The 27,924-nt window shown below is 24.9% G+C and overlaps 1 protein-coding gene across 11 annotated transcripts in view; it reads left to right on the plus strand.

Moving 5' to 3' along the window:
• Positions 1 to 27,924, plus strand: part of LOC100201507 (uncharacterized) — a 95,698-nt gene that overhangs the window by 15,094 nt on the left and 52,680 nt on the right. For 2 of the 11 annotated variants that reach the window (XM_065792427.1, XM_065792430.1), the window contains exons 5-19: positions 48 to 86; positions 2,376 to 2,423; positions 2,752 to 2,796; positions 12,368 to 12,769; positions 14,596 to 14,751; positions 15,375 to 17,189; positions 17,543 to 17,824; positions 20,095 to 20,229; positions 20,355 to 20,423; positions 21,880 to 22,020; positions 22,154 to 22,366; positions 22,914 to 22,952; positions 23,127 to 23,448; positions 23,556 to 23,731; positions 26,167 to 26,274. In XM_065792427.1, the coding sequence (XP_065648499.1) occupies positions 48 to 86; positions 2,376 to 2,423; positions 2,752 to 2,796; positions 12,368 to 12,769; positions 14,596 to 14,751; positions 15,375 to 17,189; positions 17,543 to 17,824; positions 20,095 to 20,229; positions 20,355 to 20,423; positions 21,880 to 22,020; positions 22,154 to 22,366; positions 22,914 to 22,952; positions 23,127 to 23,448; positions 23,556 to 23,731; positions 26,167 to 26,274 (3,990 nt within the window). Of the gene's footprint in view, positions 1 to 47; positions 87 to 2,375; positions 2,424 to 2,751; positions 2,797 to 12,367; positions 12,770 to 14,595; positions 14,752 to 15,374; positions 17,190 to 17,542; positions 17,825 to 20,094; positions 20,254 to 20,354; positions 20,424 to 21,879; positions 22,021 to 22,153; positions 22,367 to 22,913; positions 22,953 to 23,126; positions 23,449 to 23,555; positions 23,732 to 26,166; positions 26,275 to 27,924 lie in introns of all 11 variants that reach the window. The other 9 variants (XM_065792426.1, XM_065792429.1, XM_065792435.1 and 6 more) reach the window with 5 other exon arrangements.

Consider the following 27,924-nt stretch of genomic DNA (forward strand, 5'->3'; position numbering starts at 1 on the left):
TAATTTTTTTATTTTTTTATTTTCTGAGAGTGTAAACTTTATTTTAGAAAATCAAAAAGTTCATTCATATAAACCAGTTAAAGCAGGTAATTTGAATTTTTGACTTGAATTTTTCCTTAAAAGTTAGCTTGAATTTTTTCATTAGAATTTTATATATCTAAAATGCAATTAATGAACTTAGTAGTTCTTAATTATATTAATCATTTAATTATGTTAAATATATCTGTGAAAAATTTTTTGATATTGAAAAAAATTCAAAATTTACATATTTGAATATGTAAATTTTGTATTTTTTTCAATATAAAAAAATTTTTTCACATCAAGTTATTCATGGGGTTCAAAGCCAAAGACTTCAAAGTTGAGCTGAAATCTTTTGACACTCCTATTTTTTCAAAAAAAAAATATCAATGAACTGTCTAAAAAAAAATCCACCTAAAAAAGTTATGAACAGATACTGATAAAAAAAAGTTTATTTTTATCAGTATCTGTCAATAACTTTTTTTTTTGATCTATAGATGACTGTAGATAAAAAAAAAATTATTGTCTATTTCTTGCTCAGATATTTGCTCAAAATATCCTTTTTTTGGGTGTTAAAGTTGGGTTCTAGTAGCCCTTGTTGTGGGGCTACTTGAACCCATAGTGTAAAAAGTATATATACTTTTGAGGTTTCCAGCAAATCTTTCAGATAGCTGATAATGTTTTCTAGTGAAGGTTTTTACCCATTAAATACCTGGAAGATTTTTATTGAAACATTAAACACCATTCCCTCTCTCCCCCTCCCCCTTCATCAATCAATTTAGATAAGATTTCACAATAATTTGAAGGTCAATTGAGGTCAGTGGGTAGCCAAAAGATGAAACTTTATTCAAATGATCACAGAATGACTGCTCTTCTTCAGACATAAAGACAACTGGATGCCCTGTAGGTTTTGTTGTGATAGTAAGGCATTGTCTTTGAAGAGCTCTCCTAAGGCTGGAATGGCTAATTATTCTTCAGTAAATGGTTGACTCATAACTCCATGTTTAATTTTAATACGGGCTTGCTCTAAGTTTTGATCTGTATAGTCTTTGTAAGCTCTAGAACCCAATTTTTTTTTATATTTGTATACCATTTTGGTAGAACTAGTTATGATAGTATGTAGTATATGCAAAAAGGTACATAGCTATTGTTAGCTTTAATACTTTTCAACATTATTTAGGTATACATTTTATAACCTAACAGATATTAAGAACATGGTTATAACAACAGATATCAACTCTTTTTAAATATATTATTAAACTTGGGGTTTAATGTTAATCGAAAGCAAATTTAATCATTTTCAAACATTAACTGCTACAATGACATTTGGGTTCAGTTTTGCACTTCATGTAGAGGGCCGCTGAAAGCCGTCATACCGCCTGGAACAGCAACCCTGATTGGCACCCTTATTTTTCTAATTTTTTTTAAGTACCTTCTTTTCATTTCAGAAATCCAAGAGCCACCAGCCTCTTGGATTTCTGCCACCCGAGACAAACTGTTCCTTTCAAATTGGTAGCACTGTTCATGCATAAGTACAAAATTTTTTATTAAAATAATAAAAATAAAAAACAATTATAATTGCTACGTTTTGCAGCGAATGATACTTACTTTAAGAAATGCTATCAAACATTTTTTATTTTTTTTTATATTTTATGTTACTTGATTTGAGTAGGTGTATAACTTATTTACTTTCTCACCAAATAATTCTATTAAAAAGAAACAAAAATTTTAATTTAAAGTAAATAAACATTTTACCTTTTTGGTTTTAAGTAACCCCAAATAACTCAAGTAGCCCCAGATAACGGTATATATATATATATATATATATATATATATATATATATATATATATATATATATATATATTTATATTTATATATATATATATGTATATATATTTATATTTATATATATATATATATTATATATATATATATTGTATATATATATATATATTGTATATATATATACATATATATATATATATATATATATATATATATATACATATATATATATATATATATATATATATATATATATATATATATATATATATATATATATATATATATATATATATATATATATACATACATATATATATATATATATTTATATATTCATAATTTTATTTTATAACATTAATATAAAGATAATTTTTTTTTGAATGTATCATTATAATAAAAAGTTTTCAAAACAGATTTTAATAAACATTAATTTTTTTTAAACATTGTTAAGAATAGATAATGGGTAATCATTATTTTCTCAACAGATAGTGATCATGTAAAATTGGTAATTGTTTTTTTATATTATTAATAATAAAATAAAAAAATTTTAAAATTTATTATTGTTAGTTCATAGCAAGTCATCTAATGAACATTACTCAAAAGAGAAAATAGAAGGTTAGTTATTTAACAAGTTAATTATATTTTAAGTTATATAAAATAAAAAAAATATATATAATTTAATCTTATTATAATTACATCTTATCTATATTATTTATTGTCTATCTTTTGATTGCCTTCATTCAAAATGTTCAGTTATAAGTATTTGTTTTATGTATCCACCTCCTTTATGTTTCTTCCCCTTTTATGTATATTTATCAGTTTTCATATCACTTACATCCATTTGTAAAAAATATGTAAAGCTTTGTCATAGATACTCTATATTTCATAGTTAATGTATAATAAAATGGAGTTAAAATAACAAAGTTAATAAATGTAACTTTAGGTGATGGAAAAAAAAAATGTGAATGTGTTGCAAGCAATCATTTTGGTATGTTTTATTTAATGAACCTTGTCAAATTTATTTTATTGTGTGTGTGTGTATATATGTATATATATATATGTATATATGTATATATGTATATATGTATATATGTATATATGTATATATGTATATATGTATATATGTATATATATATATATATATATATATATATATATATATATACACAGTATTGGCCATTAATAACAATCCAGCAAGTTTTTTTTATATCATTCGACTTTGATTGATATTAAATCAATGATTGTTTGATTCTTCTTAGATATAAAAAATGTATATTGAAGAGCATCCTATTTTCTTACAAATAAATATAGATATTCATAAAAATATTATTTGATGTGCCAATTATATTGCTTTTTTTTTACATATTTCCTCATAATCTATAAAAAATTATTATGGCCAAAATTAACAATCCACTCTATTATTTCAAACTTCCTTCAAAATTTCATTTGTCCTTTTACTCATTTGCAAACTATTTATAATTATTTAAGACTTTTTATTTAAATTGTTATAAATATTTAAAAAATTTGCGTAAAAATAAAATAGAAAAATGAGTATCTAATTAACTACAATATTATAGCAATAGAACAATCAAATTGACTGGAAAAATTATTGATAGTATAACAAAAGGTAAAATCATAGTAATGAATGAACAAAACATCTTAATGAGAGAAACTGCATAACATTTTAACACAACACATGCCACTTTTATCAGCCGATAAAAGTACAATCCAATTCAAAATCTTCCATGTCCTGGAAGAGTCAACATTTCAAATAAAAGAAATAAATGTTCACTTATTTGCATAGTGATAAAAAATAGAAATTTATATCTACTGATCTCAGTCAAAAAAGACAAAAAGCTGCTGGTGTTGCTGCTAGTGCTCAAACAATTTGAAGAGTACTACAAGAACACAATTACATGTGACGAGCTGCTCGTGGAAAACCACATCAATTTATAAAACATCAGAAAACAAAAACCTGGTGTTTAGCTCATAAAATTTGGTTTATGAGCATGTGGCACAACCTTTTTTTCAGAGATGAAATAAGCGTTGATTTTGATTTAAGAAAAAACTAAGTAATGCTGAGAAGAAAACCACATAAAAAAATGGACCCAAATTGTTCTACGTATAGAACAAAACATGGTAACGGTAGTATAGGCATCTGGGCCTGCATGAACTATAAAGGTGTTAGTTGTTTCAAAATATTTGATGGAAAGCTTCTCAAAGATATTTAGAAAAATTGGATAAGTATTTAATGCCTTCTATTGACATTTTCCCAAAAGACATAAGAATATTTGAGGGAAAGATTCTCAAAGATATTTAGACATATTGGATATATTCAAAATATATTTTATATATTTTGTATTATATTGGATATATTCAAAATATATTAATAAAAGACAAATAAAAACATATTGGATTAATAAAAGACAAATAAAGACATATTGGATTAATAAAAGACAAATAAAGACATATTGGATATATTCAAAATATATTTGAATATTGGACATATTCAAAATATTTGATGGAAAGATTCTCAAAGATATTTAGACATATTGGATAAGTATTTAATGCCTTCTATTGACATTTTCCTGAAAGACATAGGAATCTTCCAACAAGATAATGCCCCATACTGCTAAGATTTGCAGTCAATTATTTAAAGAAAACAACATTTAAACCATGTCTTGGCTTGTCAATAGTCCAGATCTCAATTACATAGAGAATTTGTGGCCTGAGTTAAAACCAGTCTTGGTAAAATTGAAATAAAAGATCTGGACCAGCTGAAAGAATTAGTAACAAAATTTCTGAATAGTGTTCCAAAAGAGATTACTCAGAATTTATTGAACTCCATGCCAAAATATATCAATGAATGCTTAAAAGCAAAAGGATTGTCAACAAAATATTAATTTTTTTTTTTAATATTTTGTAAGTATTTTTTATTAAGGTTTGTTAATTTTGTTTTTTCGTGGTTTGTTTATTCTGGTCACATTTTTTTTTGATATAAATGAACACTTGTTTTTATTTCAGTATTTTAGTTTTTAATTTTTTTAATTTTTATTATTTCATAATAAATTTATATTGTGATTATTTGATTTATTTTAATAAAAAAATAAAACTTAGGAAAAAATCACTTTTAGTTTATAAAATATTTTAGTTCAAACTTATATCCATACTAAAATAATGTGATGGATTGTTATTAATGACCAATACTATATATATATATATATATATATATATATATATATATATATATATATATATATATATGTTTATATATATATATATATATATATATATATATATATATATATATATATATATATATATATATGTACATATACATATATACATATATACATATATACATATATACATATATACATATATACATATATATATATATATATATATATATATATATATATATATATATATATATATATATATATATATATATATATGTTTATATATATATATATATATATATATATATATATATATATATATATATATATATTAGGGTGGTCCTTAAAACAACTTTTTTTTAAATGTCTGCTCTCACCCTCTAAATGTGTTCTATATAACAAAATAATACTAGAAATTAAAAATTTTCCAAAAAAAAGTACTTTAAGTGGTACCCCAAGGCCCATGAACACTTAACTGGTTCCTATAATTATCAAAAAATAGTTCTTCAAAAGTATATCATGTTCACCTCGTAATAATTAATAGAAAAACATTGGAAATACAGAAAGTTAAAAACATTAAATTAGCAACAAAATTATATTAAAATGAATTATGTTTTAAATTTAATTCATTTTAATTTAATTACAAACAACTTTTTTAATTCTAAATAAAATAAAATCGGTTTTATTTATTTTCTAAATAAAATAATTAAAATAAAAACGGCAAAAACAAAAACTAATTTATATTTTATTTTAACATCTCTAGATAAAATGCTTTAAAAAAAAGGCAGAGTTTATTTTAATTCTAACTAAAAAAAATTATTTGTATACTAAATAAAATAGTTAAAATAAATATGACAATATTTTATTTATACTCAAGATAAAAGATTTAAAAGGAAATATGGCAAAACGAACATTTATTTAAATTTTAAATAAACAAATTAAAAAAAAAACCCGGCAAAACAAACAAACCCGGCAGATCAATTTATTTAAATTCAAAAAAAAATAATTAAAGTTAAAACAGCAATAGCAATTTGATTATGGTAAAAAAAAAAATGCATTTTAAATTTTTGATTATTTGATTATGTAAGATGTTGATCGGCAACCATTGAATAATTATTTCGATATATATATATATATATATATATATATATATATATATATATATATATTTATATATATATATATATTAGCTCTATCAGGGAAAATAAGGTTGGCAAAAATTTGCTGGTCAAGCGTCATGTTGGCACAAGATTTTGAAACAGGGTTTGACAAATCCACTAACACGCAAACATTTAGCATAAAATTTACATAAAAATAAATGCTGAGTTAACTTACTTTTCTTGTTAATGTTTGCTTAAATATTTGAAAAATGAACTAAAGTTTTGCAGATTTTATTTTAATTATTTATTATTATTAATATGTTTGTTATTCCATTTTGATTTTAACTATTTTTTTCAATCTTATTTTTTTTTGTTTATTATTTTCACCTGAATGCTGAACCTAATTCTGAGGGTTGATATATATATATATAATATATATATATATATAATATATATATATATATATATATATATATATATATATATATATATATATATATATATATATATATATATATATATATATAAATTATATATTATATATATATACACTTAAACAATTTTAAAATGTATTCTACAAAATAGAGTGCTCAATGTTCTTAAAAGAACAGAGCAATTATAAATTAGTAGAAAATCACTTAGCAAAATTTTTTTCATTTAACACTGTGTTTCATCAATAAAGACTCATCAGAAATGAATGATCAAATTAATAAAACTTCAATTTATACCGGAAATTAAATTTTTTATTATAAAAATTAATTTAATTTTTGGTATATATATATATATATATATATATATATATATATATATATATATATATATATATATATATATATATGTATGTATATATATATATATGTATATAAACTTTGGTGGGGCCAGCAAATATTAACCAAAAAATATCGCAACGACTCGCTGTCAGCGTAACTGATACTTTGGTGTTTGTTAGGAATTTTTTGGTCGCTAGCCTTTTTTGATTGGTTGAGAGAGTTAAGTGCTAGCATACTCCCAAAATAAAGCATAAGTATTTTATGGCATTGAATCTTTTAAACCTATGTAAAAAGCAGCAAAAACTGACTGAAAACTGCCCTGATAATAGTGCATTATGATTTGAACAGATTTTAATATTTGTTCTTTAGATTTTTATTTTGTTTTAACTTTATGGTAAAAACTTTTAGTTAGTTTGAAGTAAGTCATAAAAATAAAAAATTACGATTAACACTCTAATTTTCATGAAGGTATAATATATTTTAAAATAAAGAATGATGTTAAAAACAATGATTTAAGCATATTATTTATACAAATATTCTGCTCTTCTCTGTTTCATAAGAGAAAACTTTTTGATTACTTTTTGATTAAACTGATCAATATCCTGTAAATAATCTTTATGTATTGGTAGTACAGCTAATGCATTTAACCGATCTTGACCTGTGGAATTTCTCTAAAAGTGTCTTAACTCTTTTTAAAGTACTAAAACACCGTTCAGCATCGGCTGCAGACACAGGTATGACTAAAACAATCTCTATCAACATTGATACTTCAGAAAATATTTCAATCAAGTTATTTTCATGCATAAATTGGGATAGGGCATTAATGGTGCCGATATCACTAAAAACAGCATTTTCATATAAAAGGGTTTGGACATCAACTTAACTTCAATCAGCATTGGATAGTTTGTTAGAATATTTTTTATTCCGAGGAAAATGTTGCCTATTAAATTTGAAATATTTCGGATCCAAAATTGAAAATGATTTAAATATTTCAATGCTTCTAAACCTGTCGCTAATTTCGTAAATAACTTTATCACAAGCATCTTTAACATCTTCTATTAGTAGTTCGATTGATGTGTTTCGTTTCATTTGGTTTTCATGCATTTCTTCGCAATCGTTAAGAATCGATCCAGAAACATTATCAGTGATGCTATTTCGCACAAAATTTATAGATAACTCAAATTTTTCAAAAGCCTCCTTGATTGTAATAGTGTTGCTGTTACTTTATTGTAATATATTGTAAAGTACATCAACATGTATTTTAAAATTGAATAAAAAATAGATAAAAAAAAGTTGAACTCTAAATCTTCCAAACATTTTTTGAACTCAACAGATTGCCACACAAAATTCTTTAAAACTAAATTCAAAAAGGTGTGCATAGCAGTGAACATAATGGGCATTTGGGTAAACTTCTTTTATTAGACTTTGGACTCCATTCCTTGATCCGCTTTTAACTGCTGCACCATCATAAGCCTGTGCAATTAATTTTTCCTTCAGACCAAAATAATTTAATTCTTCTTTTAATATATTTGTAAGACCCATAGCAGTTCTATCCTGAACATCAATAAATGCTATAAATCTTTCAACTGGTTGATAACCTTTTAAATAACGCAAAATAATGACAAACTGAGAACGACAAGATACATCAGTTGTTTCATCTGCTTGCAAGGAAACAAATCTTGCTTTATCTATCTCACGTTTAATTTCTTCTATGTATACTTTATACATACATTCTAGAATGTCATTTTGTTTTGTTTTCGAAGTATTTTTTGTTATTTTTGAATCTTTAAGATGATTACTAAACACACTATCCAATGTAGCTGTGTATGAAACCATATCTAAAAATACCCCTCAATTATTTGAGTCAATAGTTTCGTCATGTTCTCTTAAGGGCAATTCGTTTACACCACAAAATTTTATACAATCTATAACACTCGATAATGTCTGTTTTTGTCAACTAATTCATTATCTTTTTTTATGCTAAGACTGTATCCAGCATCAATTGTCGATAATATGTTTATCTTTCCAAGCATTTGAAACTGCAACGAATTACTTATATGTGTTTTACTGGATTCGTGTTTTTGTATTTACTCAGAAAGATGTTTCATATCTTTACAGCCATTTTCTGCCCACAAGCTCTTGCCACGAAACAAAACATAATAAAAACAAAACAACAAATTTTTTTCATCACCTAATACTTAACTATGATTTTTTTTCAAACCATGATACACAAAATGTTCATGTTTTTTTACCATCAACTTGAGTTATACGAACACCTTTTGGTTGGTATGCCCCAAGATTTTTGATTTCTAGTTTTTTTTGAAGGCCGAATGACGAGAAACGTTTTGCCAATAAACTATCAATTTTGTTCATGTTAAATTATCTTATTAATGAACCTAAATTATTGTAATAAGATAACTTTAATCTATATTGTAACTAGAATATGACTTTAACAAGATTCAAAATTTTATCAACAGTAGTTCAGTCAAGAAGGACTCTTAATCTTAATTAATAATCGATAAAATAATAAAGAATGTAACATTACATATACATTTAACTCTCTATGACGAAAGGGTCAACAAAAACAATAAAGATACTTTAACAACATAAAAAATTTTTTAAAGAATCTTTTCATAATACAACACATATTTTAGTTAATTAAATCCATAATTCTTAAATACAACATTTAGAATGTCAGTCATAAATAGCAGTAAACTTCTTAAGATTATTTACATTGTCTTTACATGCTTTAACAATTTTATGTAATTAAAGATAAAAACTTAATATCTGTTTGTAAGCGTACATAAATATTTATATAGTTTTAGTTCTTTGACTTTAGCTTTGTTCCCCCCACCCCCCAAAAAAAAAAAAAAATTTCAATAAAATACTCTGATTTTTTTATTTCGATGGCAATGGTAAATGTCCAACATTTTTAAATAATCTAAACTTTGTATATTTTTTTAATTAGTGCCTTTTTGGAAGTAGCAATTATTGAAGCTGTATTATGAAATGTAACAGTATCACCAGTAATAGAGTTTTTGTGATTGAAAAAAAATTTTCTTTATATCTTCTGTTGTTTGTACCTTTGTTGTATTGAACTAATAATAATATTGACTAATTTTAATCTTTACTTAAAAATCCAGTCTTTAAAACTTGTGTTTAATGCTTATTATCATGGTTGATATTGGCTCTGGTTCAGCGTCAATCCAATTGACCACTTAAAAGATAGAATGACTAAACTGCCACCAAACAATGTAAACAATTTTCAGTAGCTGATTCATTATGCCACAGAATATGATACATAAGCTATTTGGAAAAAATAAACTTTAGCAATCCCTCAACGAGAAAAGAACAAGAATTTCAAAAGTGCAATAACTCTTATTATATTTGTAGAAATGACTAAATTTTCTCGTGTCACAACATATAAACTTGCCAAACAATACACAAATCAAGATCATCATCAATATGGCTGAGCCACAATTTTTTTCTCTGTAAGAAAAAAAAAAAAAAGCTTCAAAATTTTTAAAAATAAATAAAACAATATATGTCTGAAAAATGTAGTTCACTAACAAGTATTATAAAATGTACAAGATTGTTGATTCTAAAAAAAATGCAGGACTTTTCTATAATATTTTAAAATCAATTTTCTAAACTATAAAATTTCCAAACTTATAATTTTTACTATTCCTGTTTATAATTATAGAATAAAATGACTTGTCCTAGAAAATCTAGTTTCTGAAAAAAAATAAAAACTAATTTCTTTTACCTAACTGTATCTCTTAAAATGTCAGACCAACGTTTATACAAGTAATTTCTGTTACATTGTTTTTAATATCATATTTTTGCCATGTTCTTATTCCTGTTAATTTATGCTCCTAATAACTACTTGATAAATTTTTTATTTACATTTCCAGTTTAAGAAACTAATACTAACACTGTTAATATTGCAATATAAACACTGTTAATATTGCAATATAAACAGTGTTAATATTCACAGTGAAATTCCAATATTAACAAATGTACAGTGTTTACATTATTTTTACAAATAAATGTTTACGTTTAATGTTATAAAGTTTCCTAATATTACTGTACCTTATTGAGTCAACAAAACTTCTAAACTAAATTCTTCACTCTTAAAATCGAGAACTAAAAATGCTGTATGAAGTTATTAAAATTTGTGATGTTTTTTATGGTTCTTTTCTTTTCGGGCCAGTTCAATGAAGCCCTGCGGTACGTTTTTTCGTCCCATCTGAAAGCACAATAAATTCTGCGCACGCATCAAAAATAATATTACTACAAACAAAATAAATAGGGCCAGTTAAAATCAACCTATCCGTTATTGGCAATAAATTAAAACAACGCTACAATACTTTGAATTAATTGCAAATAAACCTATTACTTATAAATTAAAATAGTTTAAAATTAGAACTAACTTAGAACTATTTATTTTTATAAAACTTGTCTGCAAATAGTTTAGGCTGATAATTGCATAATTGCATATATAAAAATACATATTAACATTATCAAATATTTTATCTTAAATAAATATAGTTGGGGTCTTCAGGTATATGGTTGTTTAATAGGAATTTATTTTTGTGATGACATTTAGGAATCAATCATCTCTGTTTTTTTATTCAGTAGCTCTTTGGTATTTTTATAGAGTAAAATAACTAGTTTTTTATATGAACAAAGTAAACATTTTTTTGTTATGTTTTTGTAAGCATCTTTTTAGGATAGACCAAGTTAACTTTTTAAAGTAAAATTTTTCTTTCTAGTTTTTCGTATATATTTTTTTCGTATATAAAATACCACTAAACAACTCTTTGTGTTTAAAGATGACAAAATCAAGATAAAAATAAATCAAAATAAACTTTATGTAAAAACCATAAAATGAATTGTGGAAAATAATTAAGTTTTATCTTTTTTAAAAAAAAAAAAACACAAAAATGCAACTTAATAGACTAAAATGTTGTTTATTTTTTTAATAAAAATAAAAACATCCAGAATTTAATTATTTTTTTACTTTTTTTATTATCTAATGTATTCGTGTTCTATAATTTTTTTTTTTTTAATTGACTCATTTATTCAGGGATTACCACGACAGACTCTACATACATCAACTAAGTAGAACATGCAAGGAGTGTACACAAATTTATTGACAATTAAGTAGAATATACAAGAGTGTACACAAATCAGCTGACAAGTAGATAGAACATACAAGGAGTGCTGCTACATTGACTGACAAATAGATAGAACATGCGAGGAGTGTACATGCATCAACTAACAAATAAGTATAACACGTGAGGAGTGTACATGGATCTACTGACAAATAAGTAGAACATGTAAGGAGTGCTGCTACATCAAATGAAAAATAGGTAGAACATGCAAGAAGTGCTGCTACATTGATTGGGAGTTTTAGTTTAGGCAGGCAGTCTATCAATATTAAAAAAAGACAGCAATGCAAAAGTGTATATAAATATATATATATTTTATTTTTTATTTTTAAGACAGCAGTACAGCTCACAGTTCATCTCATAGGGAAAACAATTACCTACAAGACATAAGTGGTGTGAAACTGATAGAACAAAGTGGTAATGGAATGCATGGATCTCAAAGTGTAAATGGTTTGAATAATCAGGGAAGAAGATCTAACTGTGGTTTCAATGTCGACAGAAGAAAAAATGAATTTCAATTAAATGCACCAATTGAAAATTATAATCATCCGATTGTTCAAGGAAGTAACTATAATGATGACTTGTGCCCAGGAGAAGATGATCATGGTTTTGTTGGAACTGGAGTAATAAGTAACCTAAATAATGCTTACCAAAAAAATTTTGATAGATTACATTCACAGATTGGATTTAATGAAAACTACATGGGCAACATTAATTCCAACATTTTAGGGTTAGGTATACCATTACATTTTGTATTAATTGATTATGATAAGTTTACAGGAGAAATTTTTATGTGTTGTTTACAAGTTAAAATCTATATATAAACAATCTTTATTTAAAAGTTTAAATATAAATAATATAACACATGCTTTTAAATAATATAAAACATGCTTTTAAATATAAATAATATAACACATGCTTTTAAATATAAATAATATAACACATTCTTTTGAATAATATAACACGTGTTTATATTATTTAAAAGAATGTTTTTAAATACAAATAAATATAAAACACATGCTTTTAAATAGACATAACTAGTGTTAGGCTTTTATGAAAAATTTACTGTTAAATTTTAAATGTAAAAAAAAATATTTTTTGAAATAATAAAAATAAAAAATGTTAAAAGAATAAGTTTTTTTGCAGATAATCTCTGTAAATATCTGAATACCTTGGTTTTTTAATATTTTTCAAAATGTTTATATTGTTTTAAAATAATAAAACCATTTTTTTAAAATTTCTTTATTCCTTTAACGGCTTTAAATTCTAAAGGTCACAGTGCTATTAAAGAATAAGAAGCTTTAATTCATTATTGTCAATTGTAAAATGTCTTTTGTTTTACTAGATTTTCAGTAACTGTAGTAACAGGTACACAAGTAGTAGTATTCATCCAAGCCAACCAAAAGGGTTGAAGCCATTATCACAGAAATATTAGCTATTTTAAAATTTGTATATAAAATTGAAAACAATGTTGTCAGCTAAGCAAATGCTTTCTCTAACTAAACATCAAACTTGTTATACCCACAAAATTGAAAAAGTTCGAGAGTAAGTGACAAGGATGAAGTCTGTAGTAACAAGTCCAAATTTTTTCTTTTATCTTTGAATTTTCAAACTCTTTATTTAAAATTTAAAAAGAAATCAAGAAAAGTTAGACAAATAATGATTCCCTCATTTTTGATTGCAGAACAAAATAAAATAGCTTACTGTCAAAAATTCACCAATTTCATGATTCATTCTTAACCCCAAAGTTTTAATCAGAGAGTATTAAACCTAGTGTTGCTACTTTTGAACCACTCATATCGAGACATTCAAGTCATTGTATTATCATGAATTTTTATTTTTACGAAGAGAAGACAAAATAAACCTGTACAATTACCTTTCCAATCCAGAATGTATTAAAGAGCATTGAAAACATTTTGAGTCTCAAAACTAATATTCTGTTTTTAAATGGATTTTCTTATATTTTGATTTTAATATATTTTGATAAGTTCTTATATGTTTTATCATAAAATTTGGATTTTATTTACCAGTTCAACAGTAAATTTGGAGTTCTGTAAATACTGAACTTTAAGCAGAACATGCATGGAATTTTCATGTATTATATATCTCAACATTAGAATTATCTTGTTCTGTCATTTTTGAGTTTTGAGATAAAACAATTTAAAAAATAAAATCTTAAGGAGTCGGCATATAAAAACATTTCTTCTGCAATTTTTTTACTATTAACTTTCAATGTTTCAATATAATAGAAAAACATTGTTCTGAGTTATAAAACACTATCAATAACTCAATTTTTTTAAAAAGTGGAAATATAACAAGATAGTTCTAACGCCGCGATATTTCTGTTTTTCAGTTTTTCTATTTAACTACTTATTTAGATCTAAATTCTTTATGTTTCGCAGATTTTTTTTGAAAAATACTTTTAACAAATCTTTTTTTTTTTCCAATTTAAAAGTTTATTTTTGGTAAAAACTTATATATAGAAGTGTAGCAGTAAAAGCTAAAATTAAAACCTTTGTGAATCTAAAATTAAAACCTTTGTGATAATTTTGAAACTTTAGGAGCTAGATTGACAAACCATATGGATAATTGGCAAGATTGGCAAAACCCTGATGTAATTGATTATAGTAAACAAGTTTATGGTTCAAGTAATCCAGAAGTTTTATTTCAAAATGATCCAGATTCATTAAATCTTATCAACATGGGATTAGAAATGGGTAATGGTTTATTTTAGTTTTGTTATTATTCATAATATTTTTTAGAAATTAAAGTTACTTGATTATTATTATTATTGTTATTGTTGTTATCATTATTGTCATTAATGTCATTAATGTCATTAATATTTATTTTATTATTATTAATTTATTATTAATCTTTATTTTTTTTAAACTCAATGTCATGTCTTACAAAATGCTGAATCATCAATCATCTATTATATTTGTGAAATAATGTCAGCTTGCAATGTTTTGAAATGAAAACCAACATGTGTGTTAATACAACTTATTTTAAAAAGTTTATAAAAAAAGCATAAGGATAGCAGGGAAAAAATGAGTTTTAATCATGCATCAATTTCTGTTGTTTATTTTAGCACATGGTTACTTAGTTTTTAATTTCAAATAAATTTTCTAATAAAATTATTCGTTTATAATTTTTTTGTTTTAAAAAGTATTTTAATTGATCAATACTTTTAAAATATTTTTGATTATTTCATTAAAAAAAATTTAAAATAAAAACTTTAATATGATTAGTTATAAAAAATTTAAAAAAAGTTATAAAAAATTTATTTAATAATAACTTTTTTTGCATATATATATATATAAATATTTTTTTTTTTTCATAGACAACAAACTGTTACTAAATGACATACAACAACAAAACAATCGACATAACTCACAGACAATCAACAGTAAATCCATTATGATACACGAAAAACCATTTAAGAAGAGTTTTATTACTCAAGACCTCAGTGCAACAATTGGCACAACAAAAGATCTAGATGCTTCTATTGGAAATGAATATGAAAATCATCCAACATTTGATAATTCACGTAGTTCTTATGCAGACTTTCATGATCAATGCAAAGACTGTGAATATAATGAGCTATACAAGAATCAAGCATCTGAACACACTTTTAAAAGTTTAGAGGAGGAAGATGAACATGTTTTTAGTGAGATCTTTTCAAACTTTCTTAAAAAATTTGGTAACAAAGGTTTTTCTTTTAAAGGCTTCTTGAGATACTTACAAAAAAAAGCTAAGGAAGAAAATTACAAGAAAAATCATGAAAAAGCCATGGAAAATTACCTGTCAACAGTGAAGAAATACTTTGAAGATAAAAGCAATAATAATAAATATGAAAAAAATGATGAATCTAGTGAAGGATCTGGTGATGATCCTGAAAATCAATCAAGCATGCATTCTAATAATATTGATTCTGAAGATTTTATTAAAGAAAAATACGATTCTTCAAATTTTAGAAAAGATCCTAAAGACCCTTTTTACTTTTTAGAAAAAGGAGACTATGGGGATGATGTTTCATTCCAGAAAGCTATTCAATCGTTACCATTGAGAGAGGTATCTTTTTTTCCGAAAAGATTTTTCCATGACAAGCGTTTTCATTCTGGTGGAATTGGTATGCTTTTAAAAATGTTTTACAGTTCTTCTAATGCTCAAACAAAGGGCTGTCAAAAAAAAAACTGTGCAGATGAAAATGATTCTTCTTTTGATGATGAGACAAGTGAGTCAAACTCAATAAAAACAAAACATTTATTAAATGATGAAGGGATTACTGTTACAAATGATAAACATAGACAAAAAAAACCAAAATCATTTCGTCATAAAGAATTTCAGTCAGAAACAACGAGAGATCAGGATCATTGGAATCGTGATAACAGAAATGTTGAACATCAGTCTTTTAATTCATACTCTCAAGGTAAAAGCCATGATGAAAATAGCAAAAACAGCTTTAAAAATGAAGAATTTATTCCAAAAACAGAAAATGATGAATCTGCATTTGACAAAAAAAAGACTTTATTACCTGCTTTTGATAGTGAAGAAAGAGTGTTTTTCCCCTGCCCTTTTCAATCTGAAAAAAACAAGGTCATGATATGTTACCACACTAAAAATGGTGTAAAATATTTAAACACAGTTCGATTAGAAGATCATGCACTAGAAAACCTAGAAAAATTTAATAAGAACAGCGAATTAAAAATACTAAATAAAGTTCACGACTTGATGAAGTTTGATGAACAGCATTTTGCTTCACAAATAGGATCAATTTTTCCTAGCAGCGAAAAAATTAAAGAAAGAGATAAGTTACTAAGAAAATTGGAAATCGAAAAAATCAAAGACAAGGAATTAATGAAATCGAAAATATTTTCTGCTGAGGAAAAGGCAATTGAAAATCTTGCCAAAAAAATTGGTCATGGAGATCCTAAGCAAGGAGCTGCTATATTAAGTCAAATAATAGATGAATCTGAATACATTCAGAGTAATAGTCAGCCTCTATCTGATATTAGGAAAGGTAATGTTATAGAAATCAAGTCAGACCGTGACGCTGCTGATGGAATTTTAAAAGTTACAGAACCTATCAGTTCTGAATCCCCAACATATATTTTGAATAAAATAAGAAACAATAATGCAACAAAGCGAAATACAGGTAAGCAGTCCTGAAATACAGGTAAGCAGCCCTGATTCAGCCTTTTGGTAGTTACCTGTTGTTAATTCTTTAGTTATACAATAACAAATAAATTGTTTCTTCATTTCAATAGTATTATGTTACATAATAAGTATATTTACAAGTATTAGTTTTTTGTCTTTTTTTTTTTTTTTTTTAATTTTATTTAATAATTATTAATTGTTACATAAATATTATTATATAAATTATGAACATATAGTTCACTTTAAAATTAAAATATTAAAGAAATAATAAAAGCTTACAAAAAGTCTTATAATTTTAAAATTACAAATAGTTAAAAGTGATTGTTAGTGTCAAGAATCTTTTTATTACAGGTCCTGTGCATCTACTTCCATCTCATAATGGTGGTTTGCTTTTTGATACAACTGATTTCGGCATAAATGAACAACCTGGTTATGAAAGTAACAGCGTTGAAGCAATAAAAAAATCTTTGTTTTTCAAACCTGGACAAACTTTACAAACACCTTATGGTAGTTTGAAACTTGTACCAGTAGATGAGCCTTCTGCTTCTTCACCTTCTAATACTGGAGCATCTACTTTTTCAGCTACTCTTCCCAAAAGTCAACCAATGACATTAAATACTGCTGCAAAGAATGGTTAATTTCATACTTTTTTTTTTTTTTTGGGGGTAGTTTAAAGTAACTAATGTTATGCCATCGGTTTAAGGGGTATGAATCAAATATTTTGTAATAAAGTAATAATTTTAATCAGGAGTATACTAGCTGTAGAACACTCAGCTCACAATTATGAGGTTTCTTGTTTAAATCTACCTTACACCTTTGGAAGTACCTTAATTAACCTATTTCTCTTTGCAGCATCTTTAAACAAGGCTTAAGGTCTTAAACAAGAGTTTCAGAGTTTACGGTTGAGAAAGAATTTAAAAACAAAATTAAAAAAAACACAAGACTTGTGTATTTGGTAATAATGTATATAATAATAATTTGGTAATAGATTTAAGTTGAGAAAGCTTGTGTTTTTTTTACTTGAAGTAAAAAAAAACACAAGCTTTCTCAACTTCAGTAACTCTAAATTCAGTGACGTGAATTTGGTAAAAATATATAAATGTACTATTAATTCAAGTGGTACCAATAAACTTAGGTTGTTAGGAAAGTTTGTAGAACTCCCCTATATAAAAAAAAAAAAAAATAGTTTTTTTTTAATTTTGCTTTATTAAATGTTCAAAATAATGTCCATCATTATCTATACAAAGTTGCATCCTTTCAAGCTATTTGTCAAACATTTTTTTATACTCTTCTTTGGGTATACTTTGAAGTAGCTTTGTTATGCAAGTTTTTTGACTTTTGACGTCAGTATTGTCATTAAGATTTGAATAGCCAATAATTGGATGGAGCTAAATCTGGTGAGTATGGTGGGTGGCAAATTATTGTAATTCCAGCTTGGTTTAGACAATTTGTGGCGGTTTGAGTAACTTGGGGTCAAGTGTTATCATGGAGAAATTTGAAATTTTGAGTGCCTGTTTTAGGTCTTTGCTTATTTATTTTGCATATAAGAGGTTTCAAACAATTTTTTTATAAAATTCGCTAGTAATGGTGTCTTCCTTTTCAACATAACCCAAATGAACAACACCTGTTGTTTTGAAGAAGATGTCGAACATGTTTTTCGGCTGAAACCTGTCGCATCTTACTATAGTTCTTGGACTTTTACCTTCACTGACCCAACTAGTGTTAGCTGAATTGTGTCCAACTTGTCTCAAATAAAACCACGACTCCATCCCCTGTAATAATATCACATAGTCTCCGTGGATCATTTCTGAAAAGGGCTAAGTTTTCCTTACATGGGTCATGTCTATTCTTGCAATTTTGATTGGTTAACTCGTAGGGTATCCAACGTGATGTTAAGGGTATCCAACATGATCCAAGGGTATCCAACGTGATGTTTTTTTAAGTGTGTTGTGAATGATTTTGTTGATTGTAAAACAATTAATTGATGTCAGGGCTTCAATTATATCATGTTTTGCATGCAGATTATCTTCAATAATGGCTCGCACACATTTAATATTCTCAGCTTTATACGTGGTTTGAGGGGGCCCTGAGCGAGGATCATCTTTGAGACTCTCTCCACCATCTTTAAATAAAGTAGCCCACTTGGCAACTGTACTATATTTTGGAGCTTGGTCACCATGAACTAAAACCAATTCATTGGTTACGGCTTGTACTGAAACTCCAAGTAGAGCACAAGTTTTGATATATGCTCAATATTCAAATTTTTCCATTTTTTAATTTTTTCTTTTAAACGTATATAATAAAATTTAAGTAACTTTTTTAATAAACGTTCAAAATGTTTTAACAAGTACTTAAAATGTTCATAATTAAACACAGTTTAAAATGATATATAAATATTTAATTATTTCCTGTCTCATTGTATTTTTATAGATGAAGCTCTATGAACTTCTCTAACAACCTAAGTAATAGCATTTAATAATAATAAAATAGAATTAATAAAATACAAAATTTGATAATAATAAATAATAATAAAAGCATTTTTCAAATTATTTAATGAAAATCTATTACCAAACAACTATTATATACATTAATACCAAGTACACATTTACTATGAAATACACTTCTATATACAATTTAAAATTTGAAGCTGAAATTGTTTTTTAATTTTGTTTTTAATAAAATAATAAAGTTTGACAAATGTTTTTTTCTAGCAACTAATATTTTGTAACAATAATAATTACATTATATCAAATCATAATTTAAAGCACACCTATTTAAGTTGTGCATATGCAAAACATTGTTGCTGACTACTCTTTACATTATTTAAAATGATTACAATTCTTGTTATCATTCTAAAATTTGTATTGTTTAAAGTTTTATTGAGTTGTCTAAATATTTTTCAGATCCAATAAAGATTCAAATTGCATTGGAGCCTTTAACTCTTAAAGCGTTAACTGAGCAAACAAGTGCAGGAAGGGATACTAATTACAATAATGTTAATGGAAAAGACATTGAGACTTTAAAGACAATGGCTTTAGGTGCATTATTAAGTCAAGCAATATGTATGAGTTTTTAGATAACTTTTTGAAGTGGAGTTTCTATACTTGAATATGTTCTTTGATTAAAATCTAAAAAAAATGTTTAATTTTTTTTTTTTTTTTAGCAGCACGTGCTGTTCCAACAACTATACTATCTGAACCTCCAAAAAATGACATAGAGAAGAATTTAGCATGTATAATTTTTTTAATGTTTTATTTATCATGATATTAATGAAAACAGTCTAACATTTATTCTTTTAAATTCTTTATAAATTACTAATACTACCAAAATTATCTTCTGTTTAAACTATTGCCAAAGATTCTTTAATAAGTTTTGTCTTCTTTATTCCTGTTGCATTATTTGTTTCAAGTATAAGAAAATATATTGTTCAAAGGGTATTGTGTTTATATTACTGCAATTGAAAATTTCAATCAAAGACAGTAACAGTTTAAATGCAGTTTTTAGTTTAGCTTGCAACTTTTTTAGAAATAAACAATGTTTGTGTTACATTTTAAAATAAGAACAACTTATGTTTGTAGTGTTGCAGCCAAGGTTAGCAGATAAGATTATGTTATTTCAATAGACGATAATTATTTTTGTGCATGATTATTTGCATGTTGATCAAAATTATAAACTCCACAGAAAGCAGAATATGTTGTTAAATACTATGAAGTGAATATTGAAGGTATGATATTAATTTTTTTTTTTTGCATGTTTCTTTGAATCTTAATTAGTTTTTCGTTCAAATTTTAATAATGGTCAAACCAAAACAGTTTTATTGTTCTACAATTTAATATTCTTAAGTAATAAGTTTTTTTTTACCTTTGCAAATTTTTTTTATTCTCTGCATGTTATTGAGTTGTTTTTTTTAATTGAAAAATTGTATTTTGAACTTTATTTAATGTTGCATGTATGCTCATAATAACATCGATGTTGAGTTTTATCAATAAATATTACTAAACAAAACTAAACAGTTTTAAAAATATCAAACAGCTTTTAAAAAAAATTACCTTAAACTTTTGGTCTTAAAAATGTTTAAAAAGTTTTCTGAAGATTTTTTCTTTTTTGTTTTTGAAACTATCAAGCTGTTCACAAAGAAAACACTTTTTTCACAGTTTTTTAGTTTAACTAAAATTACACTTGTTAAGTTTAAATTACCTTTCTTCAAGTTAACATAATTTTGTATTTCCCATTTTTGTTGTTGTTTTAAAGCCATAATGTCAATATTTCTATATTCATTTGAAATATTTCTATATGCATTGGAAATATTTCTATATGCATTGGAAATATTTCTATATTCATTTGAAATATTTCTATATGCATTTAAAATATTTCTATATGCATTTGAAATATTTCTATATGCATTTGAAATATTAGTTTATGTATTGGAAATATTAGTTTGTTATTATAAGTTTATTATTATAAGTTTAACTATTTTAAATTTGATTGGTTTGTAAAATTAAATTTAAAAAAATTATAAAAGTAATTAAGTAATTTAAAATTTCTGGTTTATTTCTTAAATTAAACTTTATAAAAAGTTTAGAAATATATATATATATTTTTTTGAATTTAAAAAAAAGTTTGTTTAGCTATTTATTTGTTTTTTTAAATTCTGAAACAATATATTACAAACTGTATATTAACTTTAGTCAAACAAGCGTTATCTCCTATGACTTTTGACAACACCCAAGCTATTCATGCAGATCCACAGCTAATTACAATACAAAAATCCATCAACAAAGCTGCTTCTGATGCTGTTAATGTAGCGATTGAGCTAATAAGTACTTTAGGTAATTATTTAGAAATTCTATAGCTATTATATAGTAATTATTTAATACTAACTATAGTAATTATTTAGAAATTCTAGGAAATTTTTTGTTTGTAAGTTCATATTTTCAAAAGATTTAGAATATTAATTTACAGATACAATTGGTTCTAACAATGGTGGAGCTACATCGAATGTTGATGGAGCTACATCAAATGTTGGTGAAATATTAGAAGTAGGTGGAGGTAGTGGAAAAGCAAATTTAGCAAATGGATTTGTTGGTCTTGTTGCTAACAGTACCTCAATCAATCAAAATAGTTTAGATGGAAAACCTGAAAGTGTCAACATTCAGAGCAATGGAAAAACTGAAAGTTTGTTTTTTTATTCATTTAAATAAATTTTTTTTTGTTAAAATATGTTAAATATATATGTATATTAGGGTTATGATTTTTTGGTATCTTTTATGTATCTCCAGTATCCTGTATAAAAATAGGTGAACTGCTTTGAAGTTTATTTAAATACCATTAGTTTAATTTACTTATTGAAAAAGGTCATGACCCTTGATTACTTGGTCCCACATGTTATTAAAAATTTCTCTAAAAGTGAGCAAAAGTTAATCTGGCTCTTGAATGAACCTGATTTTTACAAAGATTAAAAAATTAAAAAAATTTTTAAATTAAAAGTAAAAAAGAAAAAGGTATTGCACAATGTTCACTTCTTTTTTATACAGGAAGCCTATAAAGGATGTGAAGAAACTTGTTTTATTTTATACAGGAAACTTATAAAGGATGTGAAGAAACTTGTTTTATTTTATACAGGAAACCTATGAAGGGTGTGAAGAAACTTGTTTTATTTTATACAGGAAACTTATGAAGTATGTGAAGAAACTTGTTTTATTTTCATTTAATTTTAATTTAGATCTTTCTCAAAAGCGAATCAGGCGTGATGTAGACAAAGGTTTAAATTTATATACTGATTTTTATATAAAATTGGTTTAGTTATAAAATTTGTTTTTAGTGTGTTTATGATTTTATTTATTGCATAAAATATTTTTATTTCTGCATAAAATAGCTGTTGCAAAAATAATATTAGATGATTAGATCATAAATTTTTTTTAATTATTTAATTTAGCATCTCATGGATTGCAAAGAGATGTTTTTTATCTTGAATCATTATCCAAAATTAATATTGAAGCATTAACTGCAAGCCATAAATTTCCTGGAAAACCAGATGTTCATGGAAATATAGAAGAATTTGATGTCCCCATAAATTTTGGAGATAAATATGGCCAAAGAGTTCATGGATGGTTCCTTCCCCCACAATCTGGAAAATATATATTTTATACCTCTTGTGATGATGAGTGTGAATTCTATATAAGCAATAATGATGATCCTAAAAATAAAAAGATTATTATTGCACAGGATGATTGGAGCAAACACAATGAATGGGACAAGTAAAATCTTAAAAGTTTTTGTTTTTTTATTTTATTAAAAAAATAAATCTATAAGATTGTTTTTGTTATTCTATATATAATAATTGATAAAAGGTTAATTATTGTAGATACCCAGCTCAGCAAACTTCTAAAACAATTGATTTGCAAAAAGAACAAGGTTATTATATTGAGGCACTTATGTCAGATACAAGTGGAGATGATCATTTATCAGTTGGTGTTCGTTTACCTGATGGAAATCTTCTGAGACCTATACCAAATTACTTGTTAAGTCCCATTAGAATTGGTGAGCAAACATTCACAGCATATATGAAAACAGCTGAAAATAGCATATTTATATATAAACACACACATACATATATATTTACACATGCATGCATATATAAGCATATATATATATATATATATATATATAAACATATATAAACATGTATATATATATATAAACGTATATATATATATATATATATATATATATATATATATGCACTGTAATATATTCTAAGTTCGGTCACTTAAACTTTGCACATTGCAAAAATAATTATTTCGAAATTTTTTTTACTGAATTATACAGACAAATATATCGTTAATTTATTTTGTAAAAATAAAATATAATTTATTTCAAATGAGAACAGTTAGTTATTATTAACTAATTTGTTCATAAATGATTGAAGTTACATTGCGACAGAACTTAGCAAAAGTATTTGGGCAGAAAAAAACATATAAAGTTAACTTTTTTTGAAATAAATCTTGTTTACATGTTGGTTTTTGACCTGATATATTTGAATCTAGGTGTTTCCATAGATGTTCAATAGAATTAAGGTCAGGACATTGCAAAGACCATTCCAATAATTGAGTTTTTTTGGACTTGGAACAATAAACAACAGAACAATAATCCAAAGCACAAAGCTTTGGATTATTGATCCATTGAAATATCCATCCTTGAGGTATTTTCTTTTTAGCTTGTGATAGCAATACATCCTTAATAATATCATTGAGTATATTTTTGTCCATTATGCTATTAATTAAGTGGATAAGACCAACATTTTCATCTTTATTGAAGTAACCCTGAGGCATTGTTTCCACCTCTGTGCTTTACTGTTGGTAGCTGGTACTTTAAGTTATTTCTATGGCCTTTTGGATGACAAATATATGATACCATCAGATCCGAACAACATTTGACTTATTACTAAAAAATACTTGTAACCATTCACCAAACTTCATGTGTGTTTTTTGATTCTTTATAGTAATAGAAGATTTTTTTATAAGGCATCTTGCAATCAGATTTGCATACATCAAGTGACACTTAATTGTATCAACACTATATTTAACATAATGAAATTCTTTCATTTCAGGATTTAACAAAACAGCATTTTTGTGCGGATCCATTTTTGCAACTTAAATTAAAATTTTATTTTATCATTCAGATATAATTCAAGGCTATTTTGACTTGGAAGAGACTCTATTTTTATTTCTTTTTTTATATCCACAACTGTTGATTTTTTTATTGCAAACTGAGCCTCAATGCCACTTGTTGTTATGCCTTGTTCAATTGAACCCAATACCTCTTTTTTGACAGCTAAACTTTGTAGCTTTGTCATTTTCAATATTTATTTGAAACAATATTTTTTTAAATTAAAAAAAATTTTAAAATGTTTTATTTACCATTTTTTTAAATTAAATAGAAGCTATAAAATATATTTGAACTTATTTTACTTCTGCCTGCAAACTTTAGCACATGCATATTTCAATAAACTGAACTTTTAGATTCGATTGCTTAGATTTAGTAAAAATTCATTTGTTTTTACTTTTGAAATCAACTTTTTGATATTCCAGTGAAAATTTGAAAAAAATGAGACTTTTCATTAAAAGTTATGTTAGTTTATGCTGTGGTCCAGTTACTTTTGCACGCTACTGTATATATATATATATATATATATATATATATATATATATATATATATATATATATATATATATATATATATATAGCTAAAATTTTTAATTTTAGCCTAGGTAAAATAAATGTATATATGTGTGTGTATATATATATATATATATATTTATATATATACACACTTGTATAGTAGTTAAAAGAGACTTTAATGGTAAAAAAAGTCTCTTACAACACTTTATTTTAACAATTAAGTAACATTTTAATGTCGTTCAAAAGTTAAAACAATTAAAATAATGCGAAGGTACAGTATGTTTTATTTTATTTTTAAAAACCGCAATAATAATGACTGGAAATTTTTTTGAATTTTTTTTTGAGATTTTTTTTGTTTTTTTATTGTTTTATAATATTTTCAAAGCATGCAAGGAGTGTTGCTACATTGACTGACAAATAGGTAAAATATGCGCATAGTGTTGCTACAACTATTATCTTATAGCCTGCTGCTACAAGGGAGTGCTGCTACATTAGCTATCTTATAGCCTGTTGCTACAAAGAAGTGCTGCTACATTGTCTGAGGGTTTGGTTTGGGCAAGCAATCTATCATTTATAAAAAAACTTTTAATTCAAGTTTTTTAACTTTTTCTGGTCTGGTTTATTAGCCTTCGATTTTAAACAACATAATTAAGCATAATTATATATTTAGGCAAGCTGAAAAAAAAGTTGACATAATTTGTTCATCTCTGATTTAAAAAAAAAAAATCAATTTGTTACCAACTTTATAAAGTTTAATATTTGAATTGTGTGTATTTTTTGAAATTTAATTTTAGTTAACTTTCCATTGTCATTTGTAACAATCAAGGCTGTAATATCACCAGAACATTTGATCAAGAACACAAGTGAGCACTTTCCAGCTCCTATAAAATCAAATGAGTCAGGTATATAACTATATCGTTAACTGTTTAATAAAAGCATCTTACTGTGTTCTAAATTTATGAAATATAACTGATTTTTTTTTATCTAAGTTTTAAATTTTTTAATTAATTGTGAAATCATTCACAATTATTTAAAGAGTTTATAAGTTGGAGAAATATTTGGAGAAGAGTTTGAGTGGGCTTAAAGCCTGTGTAATCAAATTCAAAAATACTTTTTTAAAAGAATATTGCCTTTTTGTGTTCTTTAGTTTTTTTTTAGAACTTGAATAAAATTTAATTTCAACTCAAAATGAATTTTTTTTCACCATAAAATATAAAGTTGTATTTTTTATACTTTTTTATATAATGCTTTTTATTTTATTTACTTTTAGAACTTTTTTTACTTTTACTTTGACTATTTTAACTTCATTTAAAAATTGATTCAAATTTTCTTTTCTTTAACTTCAGTTTTAATTTTTTTTAGTAGTTTTTACATTTTTAGTTTCTGAAAAATATGAATCATAAGAATAGATCTTGTGGTGAACCAGCCTCTAAATTTAAAATTTTTTTATAAAAATTCAAAAAATCTACAAAACAAATCATGCTTGAGCCCTGATGAGATTCAACATTTGTTTCTCTTTTTTTGCTTACAAAATGTATCAGCCAAAATATTAAATAAAATATATACAAAATAGAATTCAAGTATATACAATTTAATTCGTCAGCGGTGATAAATGCAAAAGCAAACTTTATGTATAAAATTTATTTTTGCCACAAATTGACATCACTGCGCAAAATTTTTTTTTACTTAACTTTTTGATAAGCGCTTTATAGCTAAAGCCGTATCTATAGTTTTTAATGGTCTAAGATCTTCTTAGTTCTGCCATTTGCATAGCATTACGTACAAATGTCTGTAAGTGTAAATGTCTTTAGCATAGTCTGGTTGTCCTGTCGGGCTACTGCCCTTGGAGAAAACGAGTCGTCCTGTGCCACCGGATGAACATGAGGGTACACCCCTATTTGTTTTAAAGAATACTTTACGATATGAATTTTTTTAGTTTTGTAAAAATACAGTACAAAATAAAATGGATTTTTTTCGTTCTGTAAAAATTAATTAATAATTGCTGTTTTGTATTGTATCAAACCAAACTTTCGATTGGATACTAGCAGAGGCAGGTTCAGTGCTTTTAATAAAGTAATTATTTAATTTTGGATTTCAGGCAGTAAATTCTGTTTGTTTGTTTTTTTGTTTTTTTTTTTGTTTTTTTCTTTTCTTTTTTTTGTAATTGAAAAAATTCTTCATTCTAAAAAAAAACATTTACATGTTGTTTTTAGCTATTGTAAGAATTGGTAATTTATTTTAACATATAATGCCTTGTATCCATTTTAGGATTTATATTAATTAAAACTTTGTAACTTTGTTTTATCAGTTCATAATTTGCATTAGTCTTTATGTAATTTTTGGTTGATGTATAAATATTTGGATTTTGAAACATGTTAAAAAATGTTTTGAAAGTGAGTCCGAGTCTCAAAACAAATATTATCATTATCAACATATCAAGTTTCATGTTTTTACCTTACAATATTATGTTCTTAAAAATCTAACTTTTTAAAATTTTATCAACAAATAAGTTTTTACATTTGGTTCTTATATCTTTTAGTTTTTATGTTACC

This window comes from Hydra vulgaris, chromosome 03, assembly GCF_038396675.1.
Source record: "Hydra vulgaris chromosome 03, alternate assembly HydraT2T_AEP".
Lineage (NCBI taxonomy): Eukaryota > Metazoa > Cnidaria > Hydrozoa > Anthoathecata > Hydridae > Hydra > Hydra vulgaris.